The sequence below is a fragment of the Melopsittacus undulatus genome, chromosome Z, assembly GCF_012275295.1.
Source record: "Melopsittacus undulatus isolate bMelUnd1 chromosome Z, bMelUnd1.mat.Z, whole genome shotgun sequence".
NCBI classification, from domain to species: domain Eukaryota; kingdom Metazoa; phylum Chordata; class Aves; order Psittaciformes; family Psittaculidae; genus Melopsittacus; species Melopsittacus undulatus.
Window position 1 is genome coordinate 28,624,164 of NC_047557.1, and position 26,220 is coordinate 28,650,383.

A 26,220-nucleotide genomic window follows, 5' to 3' on the forward strand; every position below is an offset into this window, starting at 1 on the left:
TTGATGTCTGGAGGGAAGGGGCCAAGCCATCGTAATGTTAATTTCATTAAGATAAAATCAGGGAGGGATACAGGAAGAGATCTAGTGTTCTGGTTTCCCATTTAACCTGAACATACTTTCAGCATTATGAAGTAAACTTACTACATGGTTCCACTTTTATTTTATGGGTACTCTTTCTTTGACTATAAGTTGCATTAATAGCTTTTGTATGCCTTAACTTTCTCTTATAACAATACTGTAGTTAATCTCCAATCAAAAGAAAAAAAAACTGTCTTACAATGCTGTCTCATTGCAATCTTAGAGACAGGCTTTAGACACCAAAACTGATTTTATGCTGAGCACCCCCATTGATTCACTGTGTTGACCACACCTGGATAGTCTGATTCCTGTAAAATGAATTCAAAACTAATATAAAACTAACAATTGTTGAACTCAAGAGACAAAACCCAGAGTTATAGCTTTTAGTGGTTACTTAGGTCCATAATTCTCTATTGAAAAGGTGCTCAGTTATGGTGCTGTGTTATGCTCCCAGGAAGTGAAGAATACATCTATAATGTCCCATTCTTCAAATGGAGAAACAAAACAGCTTCCATTTGATCTTTGCTTTGTTTCTGTGGTGGTGGTGTGTCTATATCCATGTTCCCTAAGAGTACTTCTACCTCAAAACACCTTTTCCTTTCTGAAGAGGAAAATGTAATTGCAAGCAGCCATAGGAAGGCCAGCAGTCTCAGAAGTAACTTATACTTGCCTTCTAAAAAAAATCCACTTTTGGGTTGGGGGGGGGGGAGGGGGCACTTCTTTTTGGAGGAAGGCAGTTTGTCTCTTTAATCTGTGGTCATTATGTTCTTTATTAAAAATTCTTGTGCTCTTAACCCTTTAGCAAGGAAATTGCTTTTTGTACGTGGACCAGGATGCAGCAATAAATTCAGGCAAGCAGGAGTATTTTGTCAGGGCTTAATACTGGGTCCTCGCGGTTTCACTGGCATCTCTGTCTTTCATGAGGTGCCCAACCCTTCGCAGAATTTGACATTAAATTCTCAGAGTTTTCTTTCAAAAAAAGGAGTCTCCAAACTTTGTTGTACTCATGTCCTGTTTCCTTAAGGGAAGGAAAGTGTTAAATTTTTATTTGTGTACTGTTTTCCTTGACTCCCTTACTGTTCACCTCACTAATCCAGAGGCATTTGAGCATGGGAGATGGCTATGCTATCTGGCAGTCTTGCACAGCCCATCATCTGGAACTGAGAGATTTGTTTCTGGGATTTGTATCATTATCGTACTGGTGAAGGTTTGGAAGGGCATTCTTTTCGGTGTGGCACTTCAGCCTAGAATAGTAAGCTTTTCTAACAAAGAGCTCAGTCAGATGATTAGCTTAGTAAATACTTTATTGCTAATAAACACATGCATGGATCATATCTCTAGACATAGGCACTGAGCTATAATATATCTTCTGATAATTGATTTATGGGAGGTTTTTTTAAGCCATTTTAAGCCATATTTTAAGGAAGCATAAATCATACAGGTTTAGTTTTAAATAGTACTGTTTATATTCAAAATATAAATTTGCACTGGATAATTAATGTTAGGAGCCACCATAACAAGAGTTTTGAACTGCTGGTATTGTCACACTGATTTTAAAATGGTGTCACTAAAAAATTAAGGAAAACTAACTTTACATTCATGGATGTAAACTTTGAAAGCTGGGTATATAGCAACTGAGACATTACTAGCTAAGTTGAGAGTTAAGTATTTGTTTGCAGATCTGTAGCAAGTTAAGAATTAATTTACTATCTGCTAGTCACTAATTTTGAGAGTGCAAGAGTATGTTAGTTTACTTGGATTTTAGGGTATTTTTTTTCTTTACTATATTGCTATATGTGATATTTAAAATAAAAAAAAAGGAGTTTTTACTTTTATCTTTTCAGTCATCAGGTTTTTTTTTTCCAAAATATTACAGAATCCAAACAAGGATTTTATGCAGAATTCTAAAATAAGATGTTAGTAAACTCTCAGGACAGCACCACTTTGGGTTTTTTGTCAAGCAAACAAAAATACGAATGTATTTTAGTCAAGTGAGTAGCAGTTTTCTGTGAAGGACCACAGAATATTACTAAAGTTACAAAACAATAAGTTAATTGGGTTTTTGGGTTTTTTGGGTTGGTTTTTGGGGAGAGGGTGTGGGTGGTGTGGGTTTTTTTGTTTGGGTTTTTCTTTCTTCTTAATTTCTTACAAATCGGAGTAGATTTTTTATCAGTGTTAGTAACCAAAACAGGATCTGTTCACTGTGGAGCAGTAAGAATGCTTTTTCTGTAATAAATGCATTTTTAAAATGCATGCAATTTATTTCAGCTTTAAAATAGTACATGGAATTTTCTAATTGTTCTGTTATAATTAAAATGCTAACAAGAATCAGTTACTGCCCAGCTAAAAATCTAATTTGGATGTCTAGAATAATAAGGGGAAAAATATGATAAGTAGTTGTCAATATTGAAGCAGGCTGAAGGAGGAAGGCTTCGGGCCTTGTAGTAGGTAGAATGAAACAGCAGATTTGAGTATCCACGATCTTTTCAGTATTAAATTTTCAGTAAAATAAAATTACTTGTATATGAAAACATAGCCTTTCCCCAGCTCTCTTTTTTTTCCTGATCAGCTGATGAAGAGACTAGCAGCTCGCTGCTTTGCTGGCTTGTTAATTTTATCCCCACTAACTGTGATTTCCGATAGTCGGCCTGCTGATAGTGGTAAGGTAAATATCCTTTTTCATTGCCGTCTTGAAGATTCAGTAGAACTACATCACAGGCATGCGTAGGTGTGTAACACATCAGAAGTCAGTGTTCTCTGTATTTCAGTGTACAACTGAGTACTAAAGGGGAGCAGTGACATTAATTGTTGACAGCCTTGCTGTATTTATTATTAGCTTTTCTTGCTTCTGAGATAATGCAGAGAAATTTCCTTTTCTTAATCTTCTTTAGCTGCTGTGGTTTGTAGTGGGTGTCCAGCTTTATTCAAATTAATATTAATGAATTTGTGTGCAGATTTCTTTTTTTCCTTTTCTCTTCCTAACTCATCAGATCTTGAGCTTCCTTCATAGTGGTTATCTGAACGCTGTAGAAGCATGATGTAAATTGTCTTTTGATTATTAAGGCCTAGTTTCAAGCTGTCCCTCAGGATTCTGTGTTCGTGTTTATTCTGTGGATTTGCACGTCGGAGGATGCATAGGAAACCGATTTATAAATCCCACTGGTTTTAACATGCCAGGTTGTTTTTGTGTTGTGCATGAGGTTTTGTTCACAAAATGTTTTTTCAAGAGACATTGTGCACAATTGTGAAAAATTATGTCTGGGCTGTAATCACTCTTTTTATATTGATTGTTATGCTCACATGATCATAAATATTAGCCATGTTTAGTGCTGTGGAGAAATGAAGGTAATTGCTTATGATTAGAGCTCTTTCAGCTACGAGAAAGGATTGATTAGCATTTGCATGTACTCAAGGCAATACTGAGAGGCAAAAGGGACAAATATCAACATCAGTTATGTTCTGAGAAAGCATTAACCAGAAAGCCTGGTTTTAAGATTTTTTTCCTTACTTTTGTATCTTTAATTTCAGTTCTCTTATAACCCGGTATTTCTGTTTATTGTCTTTTATTGGCTAGCCCAAATCAAGAAAAGTTCAGCTTCTTGCTTTTTCACATAGATCTTATAGTGTGTGAGCAGGTTCCCTTTATTCGTAGTTTGGCTTTTTGTAGCAATTTTTTTTATCCCTCTGCATAGTGCTGCTGGGTCTGGTTAAAAGCATACATTCAGGTAATTGAAATGAGTGTCCATTGTTTGTGACTGTGTGTGCAGTTTTGTTTTTTGTTTGCTTTTTTTTTTTTGCAGCCCATGTTATGAGTGCTTTTTATAGTAAAACACCATACTGTCAGTGCTTCTGCCTATCTGTTGGTTACTATGCTGGTCACTGTACCATTTTAGAAATGGTTTTAACCCTCAAAACAATCTGGAAGTTGCTTAAACTATTTGGAAGAGTCCTTACTGCATAAAGTATCTGTGTGTTGTTTGTGTGCACAAAAACTGTGTGTGATCTGCCTTTGGGAGCTGAGTGCCGTTTAAACTGTCCTGTTGGAAAACATGTGAGATCAAAGTCTGTTTTGCATGGAACAACATAAGCCAGAACTGCCACTGACATGAACAAATGAATGTTTGTTGTACATTTACTGACATAGTACCACAGGCCATTATTGTGTGTGAAACTGATTTGGTGTGGAATTCATGGTTCAGATAAACATGCATATACTTAGATGATAATGGGCTTCTCCGAACAATTTAATATTTAGTGTCTCTTTGATTGCCAGTAACTCAGTTTCTTGTTGTACTCTTGTATATAAACAAGCTCTCTTGTTTAGAAATAAGCTGAATATTTTTGATTGAATTATCTGCGTCCTGTGGAGTTAGGGTTTTGTTTTTAATAGAGATTGTTATTTCCCTTTGTAATATCTCTTTTGTTTAAAAATCATACTTTTTGAATCCATGTTTGTCAGGCAATTGAAGACGGCAACTTGGAAGAAATGGAAGAGGAAGTCCGGCTTAAAAAAAGGAAGAGACGAAGAAATGTGGATAAAGATTCTGGAAAGGAGGAGGGAGAGAAAGCAAAGAAAAGAAGAGGGAGACCTCCTGCAGAGAAGTTGTCACCCAACCCACCCAAACTGACAAAACAAATGAATGCAATCATTGATACTGTGATAAACTACAAGGATAGGTGAGCTTGCAAATGGTCTCTGTTTCATGTGCTGTCTCCTTCTGAGGCTATTTCTCTGTACATTTTTTAATGGTTTCATTTTTGTTTTCAGTGGTTAGAAGGGTTTGCTGAGAGAGGACTTCTGAAAAGTAATTCCTCTTAGGGCCAGATCCTGTAAGTCTTAATTTTTGTAGCATTTTTTTTAAAGATCTGATAGGAAGTTGTTGAAACTTGGACACAAAAAAGTAGTCACAGAGCTTCTGCTTAAAAATTGAGTCATTCTGCTCAGGAAGTGTACTTAAGAACATTTAATTTGAGTGTAATTTTTCTTCAGTTTAGTGGTGCAGTGTGCGTGAAGTTTTATCTTTTCAAATACACGGATACAGATTTATTAATGCAGGTTAACATGGGTCTCACTATGACTGGAAAGACTGTCCAAAAAATACCAGACTCATATCATGCACCTCTGAGCTGCCAAAGTTAAAACTGAGCATAGTTAGTTGTCCACAGCTGACATGGAAGCTTGCTTGTCAAGAAATTCCTGGTTTTAGCATGACAAAATACAGAACTTCTGGACCTTAGCAAAAATAGTGCTTCTAATGTGAATACTTCAGTTTTGCAGGTTTTCAAACTGAAAATCATCTATACTTCATGAGGAAGAAACTGAGAATTAGTTAATAGCATCTTGAGTCAGACTTGTTCGAGGAAGTTATATGTTTTAACTCAACTTGCCAAAAATCAGTAAAGCCTTCTCGTGTACTTATCCCTTCTTAGATGTACATTAAAGAATTTACATCATATAAAGAGAAATTACAAGCTAAATGAGTATTAAGGGTATTCAGAGAGAATCAGGAAGTATTTTGCATTAGGTGACCCATGCAATTGTAACAATATAATTTCTGGATTTAAACTCCCTAACAATATAATTTCTGGATTTAAAAATTCAGTCTATCACTTAAAATGGAAAGTTGCTCTACTTCCTTTTCTGCAACTACTGTTCTGGGTCTGCTTGTACAAGTTTAATTTAGGCTGTATGTGGCAAAGCACACAGAGCTGTGATACCTGACTTTTTTGGCACACAACTGTTGAAATGAAGCATTCTGTGATCTTTGGCCTCTCTATAGAGTACATCAAAAAGTTTATTGCATCAGAACAGGATTCACAGAAGTGGACATGATGAGCAAGAAACTGACTACAAACTCAATGTATGCAGCTTGCTGTGAATCTGGACTAACAGAATAGCTGAGAAGGAAACTGTTTTAAGTTCACATATTTCAGTTGGGACTGCAAGGAATCATCTCTTCATTTTGTATCCCTAGCCTTGAGATTTCTCCTGAAGCCAAGCATTTCTGATCATGGTGCCTACTTCTCCTTTTTAAAATAGCAAGCAGAGTTACTTGTGCTAGTATAGTTTAGCTGTTGATAATTACTGGAGAGGTTGGAAGATTTTTGCCTGTTACTTGTGCCCCAGGAAATTCGTATGTAATCTGTGTCAAAGAAGTTAACAACTGTGCTATTACTTAGTGACAAAGTATACTGTTGCCTCACCCAGGAGCTCACATTTATGCAAGACAGAATTAGTTCCCACTCTAAGAAGTGTATGGAGCTCTATTCTGTTAGGAATTAACAATGACTGTTAAACTGAGCTCTTCAGTGTGATGAGCTATACAGAAGAGTTCCAAGTTTCTGTATTCTGATTTTTTTTTTGGTGGGTTTGCATCAAACCACCCAATCCTATGAAAACTGGGATGTAACAATTGCAAATTCAGGCATCAGGAAACATCAATATCATAAAAGCTATGGGGCTACAGTTGTTCTGGAGTTTGATGAACATTTTTAATGATTTTCAGCTTTAGGATTAAGTGGGTTTTAGGCATTGGAACCCCTCAGCTTTGTTGGGGTTTCATGTTTGTTCAGCTCTGGGCTTTTGTGTGTGTGAAGACAATTGGGGCAAGTATAAAGGGACAGGTTTATTGAAAGAAAGTAGGCCATGAGCTTCATCTGGGGAAAAAAAAAGGTTTTTCATGCATTTAGTACTTGAATGCTTGAAATCATCTTTGTCGTTAGCTTAGATTTTCAGTGCTAATGGATGTTTAATCTCTATTTTATGAAAGTCCACAGTGCTGATCCAGACCACAGAGAGCTGATTTTGTCCCAAAAGGTGATCAGGGAATACCCATGCAAAATCTTACTGACTTTGTCTTGAGTTGCTTTGTTAAAACCAATTCTTCAATCTTTTGTAAGTTTTGTTGCAGTTAAAAAGCCAGCAGGCAAAAACAAAAAAAAAAAAATAATCAAAAGAATGCATTGTTAAAATTTGCGAGAATCTCTGTGTGCTTTCTCTCATGCTTCCCCTGGCTTTGGAGAAGAGCTCCTTGTAAATGCAGAATCACTTCTGTGATCTGATTAAAACCTTTCTTTGTAAAAAAAAACATTTTTCTGTGGTCCCCACAAAAATCTAGAGTTTCAGTTGGCTGCTTTTGTGTTGCGATTCTGTATGATGTTGACACAGGAAAGGACTGGCCATATATGTGCCTTCATTAGTGTCTTATATTTGACTTCCCTTGTAGGCATTCAGGGAAAAGTACAATCTTTTTCTTCCTTACTTGAAAAGCATCCATCAAAATAGGCTGGATTGCTTGTGTTGGAAAGCTAGAGGATACAATAATCCAAGGAATAAGCTCTAGTAAACTCAACTTTGATCTACACAGTTATTATATAAATGTCAAATAAGATTAAACAGACAAATTAGCAAAATTTGAGGTAAATGTTCAGTGTAGAGAAATGGCGCATATAATTGTTTGTAAAGAAAATTCAGAGGTAGATAGCCAGCTACTTGCAAACGTCAGTAAAGAAACTCCATGCAAGACAGCGAAGTTAGAATGAAGCCAAATTACTGTTTATTTCTGTCATGTCCTCAGTGCAAATTCAAGCTTTTTCTTCAGATTTTCCTCTTTTATGCCATGCTGCATAGGAACTCTAATATTTCCTTTTATTTCCCATCCCACATCTGAACATGGTACTGATTTTAATGCAATATTCCATTAACAATAAGTTTAATAATTCTTACAAAGCAATTTATAGCTACAAGCTATACAGATTCCAAGTTCTTTCTAGAGAACTAGGAACACACTAAAGGAGAAAAACCTTCAGTGTTTATGCTGAAGTTTGACTTGACTGGCAGCCTAACTGCATTAGTTTCTTGGAATTCTGATACCTGAGGTGTTCCCCTTAAAATAAAAGATATAGTAAAAATGGAAAAAAGGACAGAGATATGAGGGACTGTGAAAATGTTCAACTGTTTGGATGCCTTTGTTGTGAGAGCAGTTGAGGTCATCAAGATGATAATACTTGCTTCTTGCAGGCTGCTCTGCTTCAGATGACAGTATTGGGTGATGTGCTTTAAGCTTTTCTTCATGTTGATAGACATTTCTTTATCATATCTTTGTGTTTACCTTTGTTCATCTTGAACCAAATACTTGTACCTCAGTTTGAAGAATTGGGGGGTATGCACCTCAAATCATTGTGAAGTAAAAATGCTTATTGAATTCAGTGCTACCTTTCTAAAACTGCAGCAGTGCTCTTACGACTCAGCTTTAAGTTGTAAGACTTAAAACATGTTGCCAGTTGTAGATACAGAGCAGTACTACAAATGCAGAGCCTTTTCTTTACTACACTGCTTCACCATCATAGCTGAAGTTGAGTTAATCTAGGTTTCACCTGTAATGTCTTAGAATGGAGAATAAATCTGTAATGAAGCAAAAGTAAGATAGAAAAGATGGTCAGAATCCTCTGACATCTGATGACCTGACGGAGTGAGTAGAAGATGCCTCAGCCCACCCATGGCAGGTCCCTTTGCAGCCTTGTACTTTGTTGTAATCTTGCAGTGTACAACACCTGTTTACAAGAGAGTAAGTTGAAATGCATCAGTCCAGCATTATTGTCACATTTTTTTCCAGTTCTGATGCGCTTAACCTGTCTTTCCTCTAAAATTAGGAATGCCTGTAGAAATGGATAATCACAGAATCATATGTGTAATACATATGTTATATTATGAGAAAGCAAAATGAGTTTGTATGTCAGTTTTGTTTGTAGCGATTTGAAAATGGTGGCAATTTTACTAGAGTTCAGTGTTCTTTTTGTAATAAGGAATTTGTATGCCAGATTTGAGCCCCAGCTGTTGATTTTGCATCATGCACATGCAGACTTAGTCCCCCAAACTATCTTTGTTCTCTTTTGAAAGTTTCTTTCTAGAGAAATCAATTTAGAGGAATACAAGCTGTGTAGCTTCAGTTCTCTGATTGTTAAAATTAAGTGGAGAAAAAGAATGATACTTCACACCTTGTAATCCTTCATCTTCCCTACAGTACACTGTCCTTTTTGGAATTACGTTGAGTTTGACAGTTCCTGTCTAGGTGCCAGTTTGATGCTACTGCTAGTTTGCATTACCTTTGTTTAGGTAGCCACAGCTGAGTTCAAGAGTCCCAGGATGCTGGTAGCTTTAGTATATCCAGTGATTTTCATTTATGACCAGCCTTTCTCTGCTGTTTGTGAGGCTCAAAGTAAGGACATGCATGTTGTATTGGCGAACTTCACAAAGCCTCCTCCCAATAGCACGTGGCCATCAACCACATTATAATAAAGCTGATAAGAAAATTAAAGGTTGGGGTTATTGTGCCCTGTCTGTGTTTCCTGCTTAGCAAGAGACTTCCCCTCTCTGTGGTGCTTACCATTTTAATCTCTGCAGCATTAAAGCCAAAATGTTTACATTTGTGGCCATAGTATTCTTACAGGACACAGCTCAGTGAGAGATTTCTTTTTTCTTTATATTAATGGGTTTTATTCAGACTGTTTCCCCATATTTCTCAAATTGCCAGATTGTAACTGTTGTAAAATGGTGAGTGATGTAATTAGCCATTGCTAATCTAACTAGTAATTAATTATGCCAATTGGTACTCTTAAGTATTCAAATATGCAAAGCAAATAATTCTTATTTATAGCCAAACCAGAGTAATGGAATACACAGCCTTATGTCAAAACCAGGAATTATATTTTTAAGTACTTTGACCCACTTCATTTCAATTATAGGGACAGGTCCACCATGTATTACTGCAGTCAGTTCCAAAAAAGAAAGAACTATTAAATACATTTAATGGAAATGAATCAACTCCCTACATAGCTGTGTTAGTGTTGGAAGTTGTTAAATACAAAGGAACCACCGTGCTCTGTGAGCTCTTCTAGTTCTCCTCCCACACATACGCCTTTGTTTAAGGAGCGTCCTTGTGAGTTATGTTTGATCAGGAGTTGTAATTTGCACACCATGGTTCTGGTTGTGAGTGTTCCGACTAGGGCAGGACTCTCCATTCCACCCACTCTAAACTGAATTTCAGTATTTGTTAGAAGTGTAAAATTTGCCAGAAATGTGAGAACGTCTTGCAGTTTCAGCTTCATAGTTTTCTCTTGTCTTTGAATCCAAAGGAGAAAGGGCGTTGATAGCAATAATGCTTTTGACCGGTCAGTGGCAGCTTGCTTCTGGCCACATACTGCCAGGCAAAACAAACACAAAAGGACCCTTGTACAAATGAGGTCTAATTGTTCCTGCATTTAATACTACTGAAGGTAATACTGATTAAATAGGTGGAAGTGTATGCTTGTACGCACCCTGTAAGCAGTTTGACGAAAATGATGTAAAATAGAAACATTGAGCACAAATACTTTTCTAAGCAAAAATGTCTTAAAAATTAGCAGTATTTTTATATGAGTATTAACATGCAAGAATTTTTTGTGTGTTCATGCCTTGAACTAGCATGTGGAGCTGATGCAGTAGCAATGAACTGTCACTCAGCAGTTCTTTCACAGTTGGGTCTCTTAATTTATTCTGGTCCTTCTTCCCTTCAGCACGTAGCCTCCTAGTTGCTAGGCAACCGTAAGTGATTTTTACTGCGCATGATTTTTATGTGGTAGTTGTTGCGGTTATTATTTTCTAATTACAAAAGTGTGGATGGGGATTAAAATCAGACTTGCATTAATAATTGCCAAATTTCTCCTGTTGTATCCATGATACAACCATTTGAGATTAGGTGGGAAAAGTTCACGTTACAGTATAGATGCACATATACAAAGGGAGCAGAACATAATATTTCTTTGTGAGAGGAGTTTTTATAAAAATGATAGAACAGAATAAGCTGTTATTGATCTGAGTAGAAAAAAGCAGACAGTAGTCTTCTGTCTGTTGAATATTTCATGCCCTTAATGCTTTTTCTTTCACAGCCTTAAATGATTCTTGGTAATTAATTGTATCAAGCAAAAGCTTGAATGTTTTCTATGACATTCTTAGTTTAAAACAATTTGTGAAAAAATAACAGTTGACTAGATTTCTATCTTGAAAATAGGATATTGCTGTTTAATAATTTACTGCTGTTATATTTTTAATATAAAATGCAACATAAGGGTGGGTGGCATGTGAAAAAATAAAGGGGAAAAATTACATAGACATTAGATAAAAAGCTCTATAATCATCAGGAGCTTTTTTAATACAACAAATATGCTGAATATGTTTTAAAATTTGATCAAAATTAGAATATTTTCTTTGTATTGAAATCATTCTGTTTGTTGTTAGGCTCTGGAGCTTAGTTGAAGCAATATCAGCAGCAGTGGTTTAGTAATTTTTCTCAAATAGATTCTTCTGTTAAAGGAAAGCTGCTGAAGTTTAAAACACAGCAGTGGTATCTCAATCCTTCTGCATAGCAAACCCAGATTCATACTGCACAAATACCTGAAAGCAAGTTGTCACACTTTTCAAAAGATTGGCTTACATTTATATCTTATGTCAGTATATTGCACAGATTTGTTAAAATAACTTGATTTAAGTTTGTGAAATCAAGCACACAGAACAATATTATTAAAAAAAAAAAAAACAAACAGAAAAAAAAGATAGAAACCTAATGCAATTCCCTCAGGAAGGTTTGTTTTACAGTATAGTGTATAATTGCATGACAGGGTGCTACCTTGCTTTTTGTTGCTTTTCCAGAGCACCAGTGCCTTTCATGTGTACAAGGTGAATGCTGATCACATAATGAATAAACAGCTGAATTCTCCCTGGGCATCTCTGTAATGCTCAGAAGGGGTCTCAATATTGTGCAGATACAGAACTTTTTTCAAATTTTATCCTTACTTTACAAATGAAGGAGTACCCCTTTTGGACACTAGAGGTCTGATTTTGCAGAGTACTTACAGTTCTGTAGGTTCAGAACAAATTTAATTGATCTCAGTTTCAGCTGTAATGGCTCAAAACTTCTCTGGATTAACAGAAAAAAAATGCAGCCTTCAGTTTGCAAAGAAGTAGAAACACATGCTGACTTAGTCGGTTGTGTAGTGTGTGCTTAATGCATTGCTTTTCCTTACGTCGCTTTCAGTTTGTCTTTGAGAGGACAGTCTGAGATGAAGACAAGTTCACATAGATCATTACCAAGATTGGTGGGTTTAAATCCATAGTATGCACACCTCCCACTTCAACAGGGGAAGTATGAAAGTAATTAATCTGTCTCTTTGGTATGATTCAGTACCAAAGCTAAAGAGACCCAGCTCCCTCAGCCTCTCCTCATAAGGCAGGTGTTCCACTCCCTTCATCATCTTTGTGGCTCTCTGCTGGACTCTTTCCAGCAATTCCCTGTCCTTCTTGAACAGAGGGGCCCAGAACTGGATGCAATATTCCAGATGCGGCCTCACCAAGGCAGAGTAGAGGGGGAGGAGAACCTCTCTTGCCCTACTAACCACACCCTTTCTAATGCACCCTAGGATGCCATTGGCCTTCTTGGCCACAAGGGCACATTGCTGGCTCATGGTCATCCTCCTGTCCACCAGGACCCCCAGGTCCCTTTCCCCTTCACTCCTTTCCAGCAGGGCAACCCCCAACCTGTACTGGTACATGGAGTTGTTCTTCCCCACATGCAAGACTCTACACTTGGCCTTGTTGAATTTCATCAAGTTTCTCCCTGCCCAACTCTCCAGCCTGTCCAGGTCTCACTGAATGGCAACACAGCCTTCTGGTGTGTCAGCCACTCCTCCCAGTTTAGTGTCATCAGTGAACTTGCTGAGGGTACACTCAGTTCCCTCATCCAGGTCACTGATGAAAATATTAAACAGCACTGGTCCCACCACCGACCCCTGAGGGACTCCACTGGTCACAGACCTCCAGCTAGATTCTGCCCCATTGACCACAACTCTCTGTCTTCTTCCTTTCAACCAGTTCTTGATCCACCTCACTACCTGATCGTCAAGCCCACACTTCCTTAGCTTATCTATAAGGATGTTGTGGGAGACAGTATCAAATGCTTTACTGAAATCAAGAAAAACCACATCTACCACTCTACTATCATCCCTCCACCTAGTCACTTCCTCATAGAAGGCTGTAAGGTTGTTCAAACATGACTTCCCCCTCCTAAAACCATGTTGGCTGTTCTTAATGACCCCATCATCCTTGATATGTCTAGAGATGGTGTCAAGAATAAGTTGTTCCATCACCTTCTCAGGGATGGAGGTAAGGCTGACCGGTCTATAATTACCCGGGTCCTCCTTCTTGCCCTTCTTATAGACTGGTGTGACATTTGCCATCCTCCAATCCTCAGGCACCTCTCCCACGATTTACCAAAGATGATGGAGAGTGGCCTAGCAATGACCTCTGTCCACTCCCTCAGCACCCGTGGGTGTATTCCATTCGGACACATTGACTTATAGATCTCTAGATTGCATAGCTGATCCCTAACTCAATCCTCATCTACCAAAGCAAAATCCTCCTTTGTCCTGACTGCTTCTGGGGCTATAGGAATCTGGGGCACCTGGGAAGAGTCTGCAGGAGTAAAGACAGAGGCAAAGAAAGCATTCAGCACTTCTGCCTTCTTTATATCCTCTGTCTCCAGGGCACCCACCTCGTTCAACAGTGGGCCTATATTGCCTTTTGTGTTAGTTTTATTTGCTATGTATTTGAAGAAGCCCTTTCTATTGTCCTTAACCCGACTTGCAAGACTAAGTTCCAAGGAGGCCTTAGCTGTCCTAATTGCCTCCCTACATCCTCTAACAACTGTCCTATATTCCTCCCAGTTGGCCAGCCCCTTCTTCCATAATCCATAGATTCTCTTTTTCCACATGAGTTTGCCCAGCAGCTCCTTGTTTAACCACGCTGGTCTCCTAGATCCCTTACTTGATTTCCTACTCATTGGGATGCTCTGATCCTGAGCTTGGAAGAAGTGGTCCTTGAATGCTGACCAACTATCTTGAGCCCCTTTACCCCCTAGTACCCTTTCCTATGAGACTTCTCTTAGCAGTTGATTGAAGAGGCCAAAGTTGGCCCTTCGGAAATCCAGAACTGTGGCCTTGCTAGGTATCCTATTCCTCCCACACAGGATCCTAAACTCCACCACCTCATGGTCACTGCAGCCAAGGCTGCCATTGACCATCACCACTTCAACCAGACCCTCCTTGTTGGTGAGTACTAAATCTAGCAGCACTCCTCTCCTAGTTGGTTTGTCCACCATTTGCATTAAGAAGTTATCATCAGTGCACTGGAGGAACCTCCTAGACTGTGAATGATTGGCTGTGTGAGTCTTCCAGCAAATATCAGGGTAGTTAAAATCCCCCATGAGGACCAAGGCATGTAGTCATGAGGCTGCTTTCAGTTGCTTGTAGAAAGCCTCATCAACTCCTTTGTCCTGATCAGGAGGTCTATAATAGACTCCCACAACTGTATCACCCGTACCAGTCTGTCCCTTAATTCGTACCCACAGACTTTCCACTTGCTCCTCATCTGCCCCTGGACAGAACTCAATACATTCTAGTCGCTCTCTCACGTAAAGAGCAACTCCACCACCTCGCTTTGCTGACCTCTCTTTCCTAAAAAGGACATAGCCATCCATGACCACATTCCAGTCATGTGAGCTGTCCCACCATGTCTCTGTAATTGCCACCAGATCATAACCTTTAGACCACACACAGACTTCTAACTCCTCCTGTTTATTCCCCATGCTGCGTGCATTGGTGTACAGGCATTTCAGGGAGCGAGCAGAGCACACTGATGGCACCCTCGGGAGGCAGGAGGCCTTCTGGTCTTCACTAATACTAGAACAATGCCGCACTAGTTCAAACCCAGCTACAATCCCCTCACACTTTGAATCTAAACTGAAGCTCTGTGAGTGAGCTCTGCTAACTCTTGCCCTAGTACCCTTTTCCCCCTGCAGGACAGGTCTAAACAACTATCCTTTCCCACAAATGAAACAATAGGTTGATAGTCCTCCCTAGTCTGCCATCCTTCAGCCCTAGCCCTTGGGCTTGTTCCTAACAGGCTCAGTTAAATCCCCTTCCCCCTTCATATCTAGTTTAAAGCCCTATCAATAAGCCCTGCTAACTCCTGCCCCAAAACCCTTTTCCCCTTCTGGGACTGGTGTACCCCACCTGCCACCAGCAAACCAGGTGTCTCATATAGCAGCCCATGATTGAAAAACCCAAAACCCTGCCTTTGGCACCAGTCACATAGCCTTACATTAACCTGCAGCCTCTTCCTATTTATCTCTTCACCCTTGCTTGTAACAGGTACAGAGGCAAACACCACTTGCGCTCCAGACCCTTTAGCCAGCCGTCCCAGGGCCCTGAAGTCTCTCTTCATTGCCCTTGCCCTCCTTGTAATAATTTCATCACTGCCAACCTGAAAAACCAGCAGTGGATGGTAGTCAGGGGGCTGCACCAGATCAGAGAGTTTCTTTTTAACATCTCTAATCTGAGCCCCAGGTAGGCAGCAGACTTCCTTGTGGGATGGATCTGGTTGACAAATGGGCCCTTCTCTTCTTGCTGTAATCTAGGAGGCAGCCTGGCATTTACTGCTAAGCAAGCAAAGGGAATGGCTTCTGCTATTGCAAGTCAGACAGAAGTTGTCAGGACAAGACAGAGGCTTTTGGTTGGATGGAATAATAGTCTAGCTGAGTATTGGCGCCCAGGCTGTTGGTTGGACAGCACTGATTAGCAAGCTGCAATCAGGAAGTTTACATTATTGTCCTGTGATGCAGGGCATATGAGGAACAGCAGTTTCCCAAGACAAAGCCAAAACCAGAAAGAAATCTTGGATTAGGTGATCAACAGCTACTTGAAAATGTAGGAAATTCTGTTTGTTGTTTTTCATTGGTTCAGGCCCATAAGAAGAATAGTATCTGCTCAAACTCTGATGCTGTATCAGACATCAGGAAATGCTTAACATACAGTAGGTACTAGTGACTCTTATAAAAGGCAGAGCAGTTCTGTACTTTCCATTATCCTTACCCTCCATGACAGAACTGCCTCAGTTAACCTTCGATTTAGTATTAGTTTAATGTGTCTGATAAGATCGCACATGACTATGGAGGTTAACAGCATGGGACAAGCTCAGGTGAAGACCAGGAAGTTACTATCTGAAGATGCAAATGAGAAAATGGGGAAACAGAATAAAGAGAGAAAGCTTTTTTGAGTATCTGTGGGAACAGGAATCATGTGAATGTGGGCTGGTAATTGGTTGTGAATGCTATGTGCCTTGAATTAGTTCTTCTCAGCAGAGCTTTTTCCTGCTGCTTTGTGAAAAAAATGACATACATGTAGAATAAAAAAAGAAAACCTGTAAGTGCCATCAACACATTGCCTCTCCAGTTGATGTATAGCCATTTATTATTTGGGAAGCCACAAATAAGAAGATTTAAAAAAATAAAACAAACCTCTATTTGCAACTGTAGAAATAGCTGTAAGGGATGAACAATGGGAAATACGGAAATCTTAGAAATTCTGAACACCTGTAAGTGATAGGCAATGTTCCTAGAATATGAAAGGGTTTTAGATAACCCATCACTTTATTTTAGATGACTGGAAAAGTACAAATGGTAGTATGATTTTCAATACATTGAAATCACATACAGTGATCTTTGCAGAAACCTAGCAGTCATTAATGAAAGTTACTTTTTGTTGTTGTTGTTGTTCTGGTAACATCTGGTTAAGTCTGATAGCAATCAGGGTCTGATATAGTGGAAATCAGTAAGAATAAATAGTTTACTATGGCAGAAAAGTACAAAACAACTATAAAATGACCAGGAAGATAAACTTAGAGTGACAGGAGGGATACTTGCTAAAAATTAGCTGAGACTAGAACAAACTGGAAAATACAAGACTCTACTCAGTGAACTACTATGGAATTCAAATTCAAGTCCTGATCCTGCTTAGGTAAAGCCTAAATAGGATTCTATGATGGTGATAAATTAGAACAGCACAAAGGGTATTAATTAAAAAATCAGAGCAAGGTTCAGTTTCTGATTTTCTGAAGGATTTCTTTTTTTCTTATTATTAGATTCTATGTGTGTGTGTTTTGTGATAAACTTCTATTAATTCTTTACGTTATGGATTTGTTTTTCTCAACAGTTCAGGACGGCAGCTAAGTGAAGTCTTCATTCAACTCCCTTCTAGGAAAGAGCTACCAGAGTATTATGAATTGATTAGGAAACCAGTCGACTTCAAAAAAATAAAGGTAACCTCTTTTGGAAGTGGAGATTCCTCCATTTGTGTGTTATATAAAAGGGTGACTATGAAGTTGTATTAAAACTACAAGAATGTGAATATTGCATTTACCTGTATTTGTGGCTTAGATTTTAAACATTGTAACACACCCTGTTAGGAATTTTATTTAGTGTATATTGCAGTATATCATTATAATTTCAAAGTCAAATTAAAATGAAGTCATGTGACATGAATGACACTCCAGAGATGACATCTCAGTGTCTTTTTTGCAAAGACCCAATTGCAAATCTGTATAAGCACATTTTTGATAAAAACACACTGTTTGAAAAGTTTTAATGGTTCTAGTGTAATTTAGTCACCCCTAAACTAGCATCAGGTCTTGGAACAGCAAAGTCAGATTGGATTTATGCAACTTGTTGCATATTAGGTAATGTCTTAACTCTCTGAATTTGATTCATGTCACAGGTTATTTTGTTTCTGTGCTAAAAAGAAGAAACTGTAACTCCTTATACCACAAGAGCTCCATTTCTGTTGCTTCTGTACCTTCCAGTTCATACAGCAGTTGCTAATTTTTTTACTCTATTATCCTGGTGTATTTTCTTGAGTAGTATATTGACAATACATTTTAAGACTTTATTTATTTGCTTGGGTTTTTTTTTTTGTTTTCTTTGTTGTTTTTTTTTTAAGAAAGTTTTTAATGTGTTGAAATCAAATACTAATTTAGTGTCCTGTCTGTTGTTTTTCTTTCTGCACCACTTTCTGCACTGCCCATCCATACTTCTTTTCATTTTCTTCACAAACGCAACAGGAAAGAATTCGCAATCATAAGTATCGAAGTCTTGGAGACCTGGAGAAAGATGTCATGTTGCTGTGCCACAATGCTCAGACATTCAATTTGGAGGGATCGCAGGTCTGAATGAACCACTTGGTGTTAAACATACAGGTTTTCCCTACCTAATGTTTTCAGTGCTTTTGGATTTTTATATTCTATATATAAATCCTGTGTTTTAATTTTTATTTTGAATAGAGAAAAATTACCAGATTCCTAGAATCATCCAGAATTCGCTTGACACAGCTGCAGTTTGTGCATGCAGTGAAAATTATTTGATTCTGATTCAGAGATCTTTTTTTTTCTGATCTGTGTAGTTAGAGCTGCTGTAAAGACTGTTTCAATCTATGTTAAAAGGCTGTGTGTATAGAGGTGTCAATTTTAAGAGACAGTAGTAATAAACCCCAGATGAGAGGTTTAGGAGGCAAGCGATATCTTGTCTCAAACAGATGTGTTACAGACAAGAATGTGCTTAGTGCTGTGAATTTGGAACAGGACACTGGCAGAAAAGGAAGGACTGACTAAAGAAGCTGGGTGACAGCTAAGAAAGTTGTCACAATACCGTGAAACATAGTCTTGGATGATTGTTTTTATAGATGAAGTCCAAATCGTGTGATGCAAACACAATATTAAATTGAAACAGAGAACATGAAGTGAACTCCTGTAATGTGTGAGAGGAAGCATTTGTGTTAGAAGAAGCCTAAGTAAAAGAAAGCCAAAGGCTGATGCTGCCAATACTAATGGATCATTCAAATTCCTAAACAAGACTGATGACCCTTAGCTGACCTGGAGAGTTTATATTAAAATTTAAGAACTAAAAACTAAAATGAGAATGCAATTAATTATTAAGGATTCTTAAATACAGCTCATCATTTTGTGATTATTTTTGCTATCTAGAGACATAAAATGTTTTCTGTAATATATGCAGTATTTTAATATGGAAATTAATAATGGTAGGAAGTGTGGGACAAAAATTTGCTACCTGTCTAAGTGTAAATTGCAGTTTACTGCTTAGTCCTGTGGCAGTAAAACAGATATAAATATCTAGTGATAACCACTTAATAAGAAAAATAAAAAGGAGAAGGAAAGCTAATACTACCAAAAACTGTCACTGAGACTTTAGAGAATGGTAAAAGTTGGTAGAGGAGGTAAAAATCAAAGTAGTAGCTAAATGGGAATAATAATGAAATTAGTCTCATGAGAATGGCTCAAGTTGCTAATGGGAAACTGGACTCTTGTTAAGCACAGGTGGTTGAATTGGCAGGAATAATCCTGAGTGGGTAGAAACATTGAATAGATACTGCTGTTCTGTTTGGAAATAACCCAACTTATATGAAGGTGTTGCAGTATTATTTTTTATTCCAGTGTACAAACATTAATTACCAGAGCTAGCATTACTTATTTATAGCATGAAGCCCAGATAACTCTTAAGTATCATTTTTAGGTTTATTTCTAGTAAGTTCTCATACCATTCATTTTGTTTTCCAGAGAGTTGTGGGACACTTCTGCAGCAGTCCAGTATTTAAGGCTACTTTGCAATAGTTTGTGTCCAGATTTCCTCTAATATACCAGTTCACCTCAGTAAACAAGATTATTTGCACGCACACCCAAAAACAACAGGCTAATTCAGGCAGTTGTTGAAGTACACAGTGACTTCAAGTAAAACTTGAGTTGTTCTGCTAGTATGATGCATGCTGCTTTTCTTTGGCACAGAGCAGTTCCATCTGAGCTGGAAAGTTACGAGGGGTTTCAGGGAGACTGCATTTTGAGGATTTTGTCCTCAGTGATTTGAAACGTTCTTCATGTTGTAATGGTCAAATGAAACACAGACATGGAAGGGGTTAAAAATATTACATATCTATTGAAACAGAAGATTTGTTATTAAGGCTGTCATTTGTCATGAAGTTCTGTTGTCATTGCTACTCCCGTTCTAAGGAAGTTGAACTGCCACTGCTACTTATTTTTTTGAAACCTGCTGGAATTGGATTTCGGTCAAAATAAGAAAACTTTTATTTGCATAGCTTTTCGTGAAGCAGTGCAAGTTTTTTTCTGGATCGTAATAGATACTGAATATTACAAATAATTCCACATTAAGTGTAAATAATTTTTAAAACTTCTTTATTTCCCTAGAAAATTATGTTTAAAAATCTGGGTCACAATGATACTTCAAATAGGTAGTGACTGGCATTAAAAAATGTTGCACGTGTCCTTAAGTCTTTTTTGTCTTAGAAAGGTGTTTGTTCTGGGAAAGGACAGAAAGGTTAGTTGACAGAGCCATTCCTAAGAACAATGGAATATGTTAAGCCTGTGTGTAATAAAAATAAATGATCCTCATGAGGAACTGAGGGGCTTCTATCAATAACTGACTTGAAAAGAAGTGGGCATAAGAAAAAGACAATAATCACTTGACTTAGAGGAAGGAAGCTGTAGGATCTCACAGCCCAGTGTTGTAAGACAATAGGAGAAAAAACTTTTCAAAACATTCACGATCATGTATGTCAAGAAATTTTGTCATGGTCAAGAGCAGTCAAATATCTCACAACAAAATGTACAGCGGTACTTAAAGAATGGGGAGCAACCTGCAGTGAGACATGGTGGTCAGGTGAAGAGAGATTGCATATTTCATGTGAAGTATTAAAAAAAAATGTTTATCTAATTAATTTTGTTGAACCTGCGGAGTACTAGAGTAGTTTTAACATATAGATTATATCATGGCAGCCAAAAAACTTCAATTATCTTTCTCAAAAGTATGCAGTGTCCTTTTATACAAGGAATTATGTAATATAGCCAAAGGACTAGTATGAAAGCCAGTGTGGTTCAAGTGATAATGATCATGAAGTCCAACAAGGCCAAGTGCAAGATCCTGCATGTGGTTCAGGGCAATCCCAAGCACAGCGAAAGGCTGGGTGGAAAATGTATTGAAAGAAGCTCTGAGGAGAAGGGCTGTTGGAGGTGTTGGTAGATGAGATTACATCAAAAGGAGAGTGACCAGCAGGTCAAGGGAGGGGATTCTACTCTTCAACTCTGCTCTCATGAGACCCCAGCTGCAGTTCTGTGTCCAGCTTTGGTGTACCCTACACAAGAAGGATGTGAAGATACTCGAGTGAGAAGAGACCACAAAGACGCTCAAAGGACTGGAGCACCTCTGATGTGAAGACAGGCTGAGAGTTGGGATTGTTCAGCCTGGAGGAGAGAAGACTCTTGGGGAGACCTTGGAGCAGCTTCCAGTGCCTGAAGGGAGCCTACAAGAAACCTATAGAGGGACTTTTTACAAGTGCATGTAGTGACAGGAAAAGCAAGAATGGCTTTAAACTGAAAGATGGGAGATTTAGGTTAGGTATTAGTAAGGAATTCTTCACTGAGAGGATGGTGAGACACTGGCACAGGTTGCCCAGAGAAGCTGTGGCTCCCCCATCCCTGGTAGTGTTCAAAGCCAGGCTGGATGGGGCTTGGAGCAACCTGGTCTAGTGGAAGGTGTCCGTGCCTGTGGCAGGAGATTGGAAGTGGATGAGCTTTAAGGTCCCTTCCAATCCAAACCATTCTGTGATTCCATGACTATACCCTTCTATTAACTGTTTTTAACTGTTCAGTGCTGAATTGTCCAGGGCTTGGCTCCTGACATTTTACACAACAAAATGTGCAAGCTCATTTGTTAAGGTGATTACGAAGGACCAGATACTCAGCAAGGCAACAAGATTTTTACCATGTTAATCCAAGAAGTGTGTTACAAGTCAAGTGTAGTCCTCTCACCCTTTGAGAGTCCCTTCCTGCTTGAGTTTAAAGAGAAAATCTGAGATACCAGAGACACATGGCAAGCTACAGAATGTTTGAAAACCGGTGCTAAAATTAGAACAAGTAGTTTGTCTATGTGAGAGAAGGAAGGAATGAGCTGCTTGGTTTAAATTACTTTCCTTGTGGCACTTCAGATTTCAGAAAATAACTATGGATAATTAGCCACTGTCATCAACTGTATCACTAGACTATGACCCATTTTTAAATTAAGGTGCTTTCTGCTGAAGTCTGTTGCTTTGGCAGTTTTTAAAGGCTGTGATGATCTAATAAAAACACAATAGTTCCCGTGGTAGTAAGAATTATCAGAAAAACACTCTAACCGGACATTTTATATGTAGTACATTTTTAAAGTATTTAAAAGTATACAAAAGAATTTTTTGTACTCGCTATTGACAAATTTCTTAATTTAAAGCATGAAAATTTAACGTTGGCATTTCTTGTAAAATTCATACAACAAGCATTGTTACTCAGTATTTGAAAAGGCTGTATACTCTGTGGGTTTGCATTGGAAATGAAGGTCTGTGCTGTAAATTTTTGATACTTCTTGACATTACAGTTCTGACATGGGTTTGTATTCATACTGTAGATCTATGAGGATTCTATTGTTCTTCAGTCTGTGTTCAAAAGTGCACGACAGAAGATAGCCAAAGAAGAAGAAAGCGAGGATGAAAGCAATGATGACGAAGAAGAAGAAGAAGAAGAAGAATCAGAATCGGAATGTAAGTCCTCTCCTCAATAGTGAAATAAAAGTACATCTAGGGATGGAAGGGAAGGTTTTCCACAGTTTCTGCATGGAGACTGATTATAAGGCTCTGTTTTCTGTTGGCAAGAGTAACTTACTAAGTTTGCTGCTTTGGGTGTTGTCAGTTGGGTGTTAACAATAAGCTTAAGTCTTTTGGCTGTATATTCTGCCTATACCCCTTAGAGTACAGTAAACTGTTTTTAACCCAGAAACAAATCACAGAGATGCTTTGTAGAAGCTGATTTGATTGGACATGAGTGTAAATCCTTCTAGTCCTATTAATGTTATTTGTAAATAGAAGTTCCTGGAAGAGCTAGAAACAGTCTTTATCCATGGGTGGTCATCGTTCAGGCATGGTGTGACATAGAAAACTCACTAACTGGTTAAGAACCAGAAGAAGTTGCAACTGTTCTTCAGTTTGACAAGGCCTAATTGAAACTCGTTTGAGTTGAAGGAGGTGACACTCTGTCAGTCACTGGAGACTTTGAAACATGATACAATGGAAAATGAGGGATCCCTTCATTCCATTTTCTGCCACCCAACAGATCTGCCCATATAGTCCAGCTACCATAGCTGTCTGATTACAGACAAATATTACAGAAACTGTAACATTTGGCCCTGATCTACCCTTCCAAATATGTCACACAAGTCTACGAAGCATGCAGCTCAGGATTTGCCAGTCATTCACCTCCTCATAGCATTTCTGTAGTTTAAATAAAATGTCTGTACAAAGGATAAATATTTCTATGGGCAAGGAAGAAAATATTTCTAGATGTGTGTCTTCTCACAGGACCTGTAGACACCGTACATTCTGACAATGAAAAGAATGCACATGGTCAACTTAAACTTATTCTTTATAGTTTGATACAAATGATTTTTAAAACTGCACAGAAGTAGAGAAATAAAATCAAATACCTCTTCTTCACTGTTCCAGAGTGCAGTTAAAGGACAGAGGGAAGTATCAGGCTGCTACCAGGGGTGAATTTCTGTGGACAGAGACAGCATTTAATAGTGAAAAGTTAAACGTAGTCTTTTAAAATATTTGCAGCAAAATCTGTGAAAGTCAAAATAAAGTTAAATAAGAAGGAAGAAAAAACTCGGGAGAAGGGAAAAGGCAAGAAGAGGCAAAGCCGAGCAAAAGCCAAGCCTGTTGTGAGTGATGATGATAGTGATGAGGATCAAGATGAAAATGTAAGTTTTGATCACTGAGACTGTGGAAGTGGTTACAGTGATTGTGTCTCTACCCTGTCCCGCTTGCTGTAAGAGTTCTCAACTATTCATGCTTAAGCAAATGTTTAATCTGTAGTGATCATCATGAGAAAATTAGGCAGGGGTGTCAACTGTACCTGGGTGTGCTTATGAGATCTGGTCGAAATGCTGAAAGACAAGAAGTCAAAGAAATTCAGAGCTCATTTCTTGGAGCTGATCTACTTTCATTGAATCTTTAAACCTCACGGTCTGTTTGCTTTTGTCCACAGATGAAAAACTGATGGCTTGACATTTTTTTTTTTCCTTTGGTGGGTGCTTCTGCTATTGCAACAAATGAAAACAGAGCTCTTCCAAGTTGTTAAATGTCTGCATAGAAAGAAAGATCTCGTGTTTCCTGACTCTGTGTCTTCCCTTCTCTAAAGAAGTCGACAGCAATTTAATGAAATGTCATGAAAAAGAAATGTTATATAACATCATACCTTTCTTAAGGCTATCTTGATTTGACAGTTTAATTGTCCTTTTTCTTCCTGTTACTTTCTTCTTTTCTTTCTTTTTTTTCATTTTTTTTCCCTCTTTAACAAATTCCACAACATAGCTGGCAAAGAATTTCTGACTTGTCTTGTGTCTCTTACCTCTAGGACCAGTCGGAAGCAAGCGGAAGTGATGATGAGTGATCCATAGGGTTTATTTTCTTGGCAAAACTGACCCCTTCCCCTTCTCTTCTCCCCTCTCCTATTTTACACCCAGTGAATACAGTTTGTCAAATAGACATTGGGTTGTTTCTGTATTCTTACTCTCTATAAATTAGCTTTAGGATAGTGCCAGACAAACATATGATATCATGGTGTAAAAAAGCAAAAAATGTAACATACTGTGACCAAATGGGCCGCAAAAGATTTAAGAACAAAACAACAGCAAAAAAGCTTTTGATGGAAAATGTGGGTTGTTAGTATATTTCTATGGGCTGGTTTTAACTTGGTAATGGTTTGATTGTGCCTGGTTTTATCATTTGATAGAATGTTTTTCAGTGGCATCAGAAAGAAAAAAAAAAAAGTCTTTTGTAGCATTGATAACCAGGAAAAGCCATTAAAAGCCACTGGTTATTTTATTTTTCATCAGGCAGTTTTCAAAGTTTTTATTTGTTCTGTATTGGATTTTTACACTGTGGTACATATATGCAACTTTGTTTAATAGCTTATAAATGTACAGTAGTTAGCCTTCATCCACTTTGTCCCATATGCATTTTTACACTTTACGCTTGATGATCTTCAGAAAAACGCTTTTTGAATTGTATCAAAATTATGTCTACTGTAAACTTTGCTTAATTTTTTCTCCTTGATTAAAAAAGTTGGGTTAAAAATGCTATTGAATATTGCAATCTATATAGTGTAATGGATGGCTTCTTTCATCAGACTGATCTTCTATGTTACCAATGTGGATTATCACCTTTCCCTAAAGTGTACTTAATCTTTGCTTTCTTTGCACAATGTCTTTGGTTGCAAGTCATAAGCCTGAGGCAAATAAAATTCCAGTAATTTTGAAGAATGTGGTGTTGGTGCTTTTATAATAAAGAGATAATTTGTTTCTGTAGTTGCGGTCTAGTGTTAGAAGTCCACAAAAATCTTTTTATAGTAAGGATGACAGGGCAGGAATGCCTCCTGTAGAGAGGTCCACTGTGGTCTGTCCTGATTGTAAAATATCTCATTCAAATAGCATAGACATGTTTGCAGAGACAAAAGACGTACTACATGTTAAGATAAGAACAGTAAAATGGAAGTAGTAAAATGATACCTCAAAGTAAATGTGTAGTTCATTACCTAATTACAATTGAAGTGATTAAGCAATAAAATAAACATTTCATTTTCTCTCAGGAAATGTATGTCCATAGGCCTCAGTGGGCATGAATACAGTTACTTATGGAGACAGTCAGCCCACCTATAAGTCAGCTTATTTTAAATATTATCTTGAGGTATCAGGGTTGTGATGCACTAAGATGTGGTAGTGTAAACATTTGAACTACATATCTGCAGTTAATGTTGCTACTCCAGATAATTAGAACTTCTTAGATCTGAACATACAGTAAGTAGAAAACATGGAAGCTTAGGACCCATTTCGTAAACAGAGCATTTCTGTGTTATCTGAACAGTATATTTCTCTGCATGTGTCTTCATCACATCTTTACACTGCCTTGCAGTATAGTATTTGTTTCAGATTTTTCTAGCTCAGTTGAGAAGTGATTTGTAAGTTTGTCTGGTGTGTATTTGTATATATTAGTCCTACGATAAGTCAGCTTTGCTTAGTTTCAGTAGCTTCAGACATTTGCCCCATCTGAAGGGAAGACCTGTATTTCTCAGAGTGATCACATTGACCTTAGAGTGACATATTGGTAAGACTA

At 38.0% G+C, this 26,220-nt stretch overlaps 1 protein-coding gene across 3 annotated transcripts in view; it reads left to right on the forward strand.

Moving 5' to 3' along the window:
* The window catches only part of SMARCA2 (SWI/SNF related BAF chromatin remodeling complex subunit ATPase 2), a 115,103-nt gene extending 89,736 nt beyond the window's left edge, over positions 1-25,367 (forward strand). For 2 of the 3 annotated variants that reach the window (XM_031054295.2, XM_005155011.3), the window contains exons 29-34: positions 4,538-4,755; positions 17,158-17,263; positions 18,062-18,163; positions 22,461-22,593; positions 23,665-23,807; positions 24,464-25,367. In XM_031054295.2, coding sequence (XP_030910155.1) covers positions 4,538-4,755; positions 17,158-17,263; positions 18,062-18,163; positions 22,461-22,593; positions 23,665-23,807; positions 24,464-24,499 — 738 coding nt within the window. In that variant the 3' untranslated portion in view covers positions 24,500-25,367. Of the gene's footprint in view, positions 1-4,537; positions 4,756-17,157; positions 17,264-18,061; positions 18,164-22,460; positions 22,594-23,664; positions 23,808-24,094 lie in introns of all 3 variants that reach the window. The other variant, XM_031054296.2, reaches the window with a different exon arrangement.
* Positions 25,368-26,220: the final 853 nt, after the last annotated feature.